Source organism: Diceros bicornis, chromosome 16 (assembly GCF_020826845.1).
Source record: "Diceros bicornis minor isolate mBicDic1 chromosome 16, mDicBic1.mat.cur, whole genome shotgun sequence".
NCBI lineage: Eukaryota > Metazoa > Chordata > Mammalia > Perissodactyla > Rhinocerotidae > Diceros > Diceros bicornis.
The window spans coordinates 25,960,838-25,968,784 of record NC_080755.1 but is presented as its reverse complement, the minus strand read 5'-3'; the positions used below and the strand labels follow the sequence as shown (position 1 = coordinate 25,968,784).

Here is a 7,947-nt window from a genome sequence, read left to right as displayed (position 1 = left end):
AAGTCAAAACAGCCAAGGAGAATTATGCCAATTGCCATCTTCAGGCCAGTGCTTTTACATGACCGAGTTTTACTTATTCCACATGCTGGAGTGACACTACAGGCCACACAGAAGCAAAGAAGACCCTGCCTCAAGTTTTAGTTCACTGTCATGATTCCACTAGTATTAACATAAGAAAAAGTTTACAAATGCTAAGGAGAGCTCTGGCCCAACAGCACCGTTGCCATCTATTTTTCTCACTGGTTTCTCACCTTGCTCCACAATTATCTTAGCACCTAGTTGTGCGTCATAAATCACATTGTTAGTTTTTTGGTGGTGGGAATTGAACCTAAATCACAATTACTGAGGAAAAGTGTACTGGGATCCTGGCTACTTGGTATACTGTACTGTACTATATTTTGTGATTCGACTTCGGGCTGTGCTAGGGGAGGCAGATCCAAGGGTCTGGCTAAAGTGGTGGTCAGAGGAGCCCCTCATGTGGCCAATAGTGGCCGTCCCCCCCGTGCTGCTACTCAGGCCCCCGCCTCTTCCCAGGCTGCTCAGCCCAATGCCACCACCACTTATTCCAGCTGCACTGCCAACCAGGCCACTGCTGCCTAGACCGCTGCCTCCAGTTATCCCAGCTGGGCCACTAATTCCAGTTATGCCAGAGCCAGAGACAACCCTCTCTGTCACAATCACATTTTGGGCATGTGGTAACTCAGGGTGCATGCTCAGACTGCCCATCATGCCAGAAGTTGGTCGGATTACTCTTTCTGTCACTACCACATTTGAAGACTCTCTAGGATCAGGGATGGTCAAAGTGGTGGGTAGACTTGAACTTGGGGCTATTACCCTTTCTGTCACTATAATGTTGGACCCATCTCTCAAGTCAGGCATCTCTAACATTCCATGCAAATCGGCACTGGAGATGGGGCCGACCACCCTCTCTGTCACCACCACGTTTGATGCCTGTCGATTATCATGAATGTGGACAGAGGGCTTCAGAGTGCCAGAGGTGGTGTAAGACTCGGTCACAGTGACATTACCATAGCCCAGAGGATCAGGAATAGGTATAGGATGCTGTACACCAGGTCCTGAGGGGTAGGTACTCTCAGAAATGACTGTGGTAGTGCCGAAATGTGGGGAGATGGGTGGGTGTCCACTAACAATGGGCTCTGTTCCCGGCTGAGGGCAAATTAGTTCAGTGCTTTCAGGTGGCCAAGAGGGATCAGGGTCTGGATATGATTCAACTTCTTTTCCTAGGCTGATATCTGCCAACTTCTTAAATTTAGGCCCCAGTGTCTCCAAGAAGCTGTCATCCAAGTCTTCTCCAATGAAGCTACAACAACCCACGGAGCCCGTAGGGGAACCTACACCTTCAATATCATATATGAGCAAACAGTCATTGGATGGGCGTCCTTCGTCTTCATCTGCATAAGCATATGCTTTCTGAATTTGTAGAGGAAAGAGAAAATGAAATTATGAGTACATATTTAACAATAATAGAAGTCCTCATCATTATTTTTTCTACCAGGGCATTACCAAAGAAGAATATATAAAACAAAATTCTAACATCTACTAGAGATGCTTTAAAAATCATTATATAATTGCTTGTAAGAATTTGGTTAGAAACTATTTTAACTATAATTCTGATAAAACATTTTGATTTTTAAAGTTCATTTCGATGGACTTCTTCATAATAGTGCACTTTGGACACAAAAGCACCGAAAAAAAAAATCACATGAATTATTTTGTAACCAAAATAGAAGGAGGTATATAAAAACACTGAACTTGAGTTACACAAAAATTGTGTATTTTTTAAATTTGTTTAAAAAAGTTAGTTCATAGTTGATTTGGCTTTATTCAGGATTGTTTTCCTTCCTTCAGATGGAGTGCATATGATGGTTCTGTGAAGATTTATTTCAATTTGGCTTTTTCAGCAAAACAACGGGAAAATTTGACTCTGGGTCTATGCCCGTTTTGGATTCAAAATTGAAGGTGACTAAAGACAATTTTTAAAAATGGAATCTCCTTCAATTCAAAGTGGAAGCCCACAGACATGTGCACTTTTATTTCATCTTTGCTGTTCATAATATTGGATTGCAAACTTCAGGTTAAATATCAGAAATACCTTTATAGCAAACCAATTCATTTCATTCAAAAATATTTATAGAGTCCTTATTATTTGTCAGACACTCTATTAGGGACTTGGCAATGTAGTAATGAATAAAACCAGATAAAATCCCTTACTCATAGGGCTTACATTTTAGTAGGATGAAACAGACAACACATAAACATATTTTTCAGGAGGTGGTAAGTGCAGGGTAAGGGATAGAGTGATGGGGATTGCTCTTTTATATAGAGTGATCTAGGACGGCATCTCATAAAGCAATAGAATAAAGTCACAGGGGAGATAGAGTGTTCTGGGCAGAAGAAGCTACAAGTACAAATGTTTTGAGGCAGAATTGTACTTTTCCCGAAAATAATATTCATTTGTGGAGACATGGACAGGAGTTATTCCTATGGATTTCAGCAACAGGCCTCTTACTGTTATCTACTGCTATTTGAAAGGCTTTTACTAGTATTTTATTTTAAAATATCAGCCACCCTCTAAACTATTAGGAGAGTTAATTAAGATACTTTAGGCCAGGATTTAGAAGGACGTTAATGTATCAGAGACAGTAAATTCCTGAAGGCTTAAGTATCACATGGTAAATAACCACAGCCAATTCTGTCTCTACCTGGGGACAGCAAAATTAATTCTTGCTGGTTCTTAGAATGTTCTGGAAATGTACTAAGACTCTTGAACCCACTCTTATTGAATGTTTACTATATACCTGGAACTGAGCTAGGTATTGGCAACATAATGTAGAGAACATATGGACGAGGCACTAACATAGTGGTAGACGTACAAACTAATAGATTTTAGTAATGGTGTGTTCTATAAAACGTATAAACAAAGTACTCTAGAAATACAGATAAGGAAACATAAACCCTATGAAAGGGTTAACAGTGAAAACTTCAGAGAGGCAGTGCTATTTGAGCTGGGTCTTGAAAGATGGGTGGGAGTTTGTGAGAGATATGATGGGAGAAAAACATGCCAGGATGGGCACAGCATAAACAAAGACATGGAGGGGAACAGACTGGTGTGAGTAAGGCAGAGGCTCTTGGCAAGTGGGTTGGTGGTAAGGAGTAATTGGAAATGTGAAGGAAGGGGTCAATTTGTGAATAACTTTAACTGCATGTGAAGGAGTTTGGACTCCGTACTGTAGACAAAGCAGAGCTGGGAGCCATTGGCCATTTTTAAGTGGGGGAGTAAAGTGCTTAGGTCAGAGTTTTAGAAATATTTTTCAGCAGCAATACAGACTGTCAGGCATAAAGACCAGAGACTGAGAACCTGGTTAGGAGACATCTGCCAAAGCCCTATCGGGAAACAGTGGAAGCCTGGACTGGAGCAGTAGGTACGGGATGGAGCGGAAGGCATGGCACTAGAGACCTTACCTGACAGAAGTAACTTTCCATGAAATTCATATTCAGACCTCCTTCTCTACCTTCCCTCACAGAATTTCTTCTTAATGTTCCAGAATATTCTTGACATATATCACGTGCTCCTGACGTTTTAACTCCTTCTGTTAGATCAAATCCTGTCGTTCTTTCTCCTCCTGCCAGATCATGCATTTCTCTGCCACCATACGCATCTGTGTAAAACCCTAAAAGTTTTGATTAAATTAAATTTACTTTCTCTAGTGTATTGTAAACTAAAAATTAATCACTTACTGTAATGTATGGTTTCTTTACTAAAGTACACATTTGTGAGCAAAGACATAAAATGAAGGCAATATATAAAGAAAGGAGATATAAATATAATATTGAGTTCAAAATAATATTATTAATCAATTTGTTTATTCAGTAATTATTTGTTGGGAAACTGCTATATGTTGTGCTGGAATGGGGGGCTGCATAGAGCTTACAAAAACCTATGCCTTAGGGAGCTTGATTTCCAATTGGGGAAAAATACCCAAATTCTAAAAGTTAAAAAAATAGTGTGTAAGAATACTCCAATGTGTTATTAGAAGCACAGGCCCTCCAGAAGAAGGTGTGAGAACCGCTGGCTTTCAGAGAAGAGGCCATAGCTATGGTGAGGGGAAAGGTTTGCATGGAGAATCCTGGATTTGCACTTGGACGTGAGGGATGAGTAGAAGCCTGTTACAATATTCGAGGTAGGTGGGATAAAATGATGGCCAAGTCTATGGAAGTGCCATGGACAAAGTGTTGACAGTGGGATAGGTGTCCTATGGCTTTAATATTTTAAAGATCTTGAGCTTAGGGACAGTGTGTTATTCATACTTCTATGACTCTGGTGCCTCTCGTTGTGCTTTGTTCAAGGTGTATGCAAAGGTTTGTAGACATAATGATAGAATAAATGCATAAATAAATCCTGGTGGGCTAGAGGATTTGGCAAGTCTTGAGAACTGATTGGGTGTCAATGAATAAGGAGATATAAGAGTCAACAATGAGTTTCTGCTTTTGAGGTGGGGGGATGTTGATGTCATTAACAAAAATGGATTCATCAGGAGGAGAAATAGGTTTAAAGACTAGCATGTCCTGGGCCGGCCCCGTGGCTTAGTGGTTAAGTGCGCGCGCTCCGCTACTGGCGGCCCGGGTTCGACGCACTGCTTCTCTGGCCATGCTGAGGCCACGTCCCACATACAGCAACTAGAAGGATGTGCAACCATGACATACAACTATCTACTGGGGCTTTGGGGGAAAAAAGGAGGAGGATTGGCAATAGATGTTAGCTCAGGGCTGGTCTTCCTCAGCAAAAAGAGGAGGATTAGCACGGATGTTAGCTCAGGGCTGATCTTCCTCACACACACACACAAAAAATTAATTAAGACTAGCATGTCCAGTCTTTTGAATAAGGTCCAGTTCCATTCCACACGTTACAAACATTCCTATGCCTCTTCTATTTTAAAGAGTTCAGAATAGAAAAGTCATGATTGCAAGTTTGAAAAAGAGGAAAATAAGAGAATCAAGAATATTTACCTGGAAAAAGGCAAAATGGTACAACTATTTTCAAAGATATGAGTTTTTAAAATTAATTGTTCTTTTTATTAGAGTGATTTTAAATTATTAATGAATTGTGGAGGTAGATTCTAGCCTCAATAAAGGAGCACAGACCTATTTTAATAAGGTTGTACTTTAAGTCTAATTAGTATTTTTTTGGTAAATAACATTTGCTCTATTAGACAAAAAACCTCGACCAAAATTGACTTGTGGTTACAATTCAGTTCTTCTCTCCTATATAAATAGGAGAAGTCCTAACCAGGTCATTTCCTAAGTACTCTCTGATGATTGAGGAAGATTTAAAAAATAAAACCTAATTATTGTAGGTTTTTCCTTACCATTTAATTTGCGAATTAATCATTTAAAAAGGAGTGATAGAAACAATTTTAGAGACAAGATAATTGAGAAATAGTAAGGCATACAAAGACAGAGAACAGAGTTCCTTCTTAGTCATTTGAGCTGTTAAAATAAAAAAATAATTTTTCCTCACCTGAGGTGCCCACGCATTCAATTATATTTGCATTATCGGGTGGTATTTGTGGTGCACAGATAGTGGTCAAATCCTAAAAGACAGGAAACAACATTTTGTAATGACTCTTTTCTTTCTACAGTTATACATTGGGTTTGTTCTCAAATTACCTCAGATTTTCTAAAAGAATAGTATTTAGGAAACTTGTGAAATTAATTTAATCCTAAACGTCATGTAGAAAGCCTTCCCTGGTTGCTTCTGTTTAATTTTGGTGTACCTTTGATTTCTCTTCATTTTCCTCATTGGCTACCTCAGAACAAAGAACAGCATAGACAGAGTGATCGCAGACATCTTGGTTTGTGTGCCTCGGACTGAGTTTAGGTGATGACCAAAGGCATTTCTCACAGATTAGCACTTACGCTGAGTTCAGGTTGCGGTCCTTCTACCGCCCATGGCTGTATTGCCCCATCTGCACATTCAGGAACAGGCTCAAAGCCGGCTCCACCAGAGGCACCTCCGCAATCACAAAACAACAACAAAAATGGGACCACTGAGGGTGAAAGGATAAGAATATTGGAATTAGCAGTGGGGCCATATTAAAACAAAACAACCTGCATTTTTATGATTAAATTTGAAGCCCTAATGTAACTCCATTTGATTCTAAAATTATGATGAAAGTTTCAGAAAACTAAATAATGGTAAGATACCAAAATCAATGTGAGTGTCAGTATACTAGACTGTAATCAAGTTTAATTTGTTATATAGTATTCAAATTACAAATAGCATTACACTATTAAAACGGATGAGTCTTTTCCCTATCATTACTCAGGAAAATGGTGAAGGAGAGAAGAAGAAAAGCTGGAGAGGGAGGCAACATGTTTGATTCTTTGTGTTCCCACCTCCATGCCTTTATTTTTCTCTTTTCTCTTTTCTCATATGCCTGCCTTTTTTATTTCAACAGTAAAATCTTATTCATGCTTCAAGCAATTGTTCTCTGTGAGGCTATTATTTTCCCCTACAAGGATATCTTGTCTTGAAATTACGCAAAAATAGAGAACATTACACTGCTTAACGATGTCTTTTTTTCTTAATCCATTGGATTTTTCTTATTTATCTATATAAGTTTCTAGCACAGAGCCTTTTACATAATACAATCTTGATAAATGATTTGGAATTAATGGATGGATGAAGGAAAGAATGTGTAAATAAAAAATGTGATGGAGGAAGGAAGGAAGGAAAAAAGAAGGTAGCAAGGTAGGGAGGAAGGAATGTAGTGAGGAGAGTAATAAGGAAGAGAGGAAAGAAAGAAAGCAAGCAGGACAAGAATCTCATTCTTGAATATATGCTAGGCTTAGAGATAGCTTTGACTCTAGAAGCATTTGACTCTAAAGCTCATATATAATTTTTATTTTTTTATTGTAATTTTTTTGGTGAGGGAGATTGGCCACAAGGTAACATCCATTGCCAATCTTCCTCTTTTTTTGCAGAGGAAGATTGGCCCTGAGCTAACATCTGTGCTATCTTCCTCTATTTTGTATATGGGATGCTGCCACAGCATGGCTTGATGAGTAGTGCGTAGGTCCACATCCGGGATCCGAACCCGTGAACCCCAGGCCATTGAAGCAGAGCCCGCGAACTTAACAACTATGCCACTGGGCCAGCCCCAATAGCCCATATATAATTTTTAAATTTTTTATTAATTACACTACCCAAAGGTAGTCACCAATATAAAAAACAAACTCGAAGTGAAAGTCATATATTGCTGGCAATAGAGATAATCAGCAGCAGGGTAATTAAGTTACTTTTATAAAGTATTTAATTTTAAAGTTCTAAAATGTTGGTTGATAATTATGGCTAAAGAAGTGAAATTAGAGAATTATCTCTTCTCATATATATTTTATGTTACATTCTGCAAATCTGCTAGCTTTTTTCTTGCTTTGGTTCATTTTGCTGAGAATACATACTTTCTTCTTTTAGCCTTGTTTCTCCCTTTCATAGAACTTTCCATGGTCATTATTTCAATTTTTTATGAGCCAATAAGAATGAAATCATATTGTTTAATATAGAAATTTCTTGCTTTTTGAAATATGTTTCAAATTATGGAAAAAGAGTCTCAAATTTAAGCCGTGTTATCAGCGTGTCCAAACTCTTTGTTGTTTAGATGAATTCAATTTTGATCAAAAAGTTCAAAAGGGTGAAAGTTATTTAAAATCAGAGAAAATCCAGTTTACTAATAAATTTAGTGAGAAGTATTTTATGTGTGCATGTTTTAATTAAATAATATCTGAAGTATCTTCTGACACTAAGATTTTATGATTCTATACTTGAAAATGGCAATATTTACATTAATTTCATTATAATGTGCAGATTTCAACCTACTAACTTCACAGCTCCCCTTCTCATTCCTCAGAGACTGTAGCATCTAGCTC

General features: G+C 38.3%; 1 protein-coding gene across 1 annotated transcript in view; it reads right to left on the bottom strand.

Moving 5' to 3' along the window:
- Window positions 1-369: 369 nt before the first annotated feature.
- Window positions 370-7,947, bottom strand: part of DSG1 (desmoglein 1) — a 35,136-nt gene continuing 27,558 nt past the window's right edge. The window contains exons 12-15 of the mRNA XM_058556939.1: window positions 5,938-6,068; window positions 5,540-5,612; window positions 3,484-3,692; window positions 370-1,431 (exon numbers count right to left, since the gene is read on the bottom strand). Coding sequence (XP_058412922.1) covers window positions 370-1,431; window positions 3,484-3,692; window positions 5,540-5,612; window positions 5,938-6,068 — 1,475 coding nt within the window. The remainder of the gene's footprint in view (window positions 1,432-3,483; window positions 3,693-5,539; window positions 5,613-5,937; window positions 6,069-7,947) is intronic.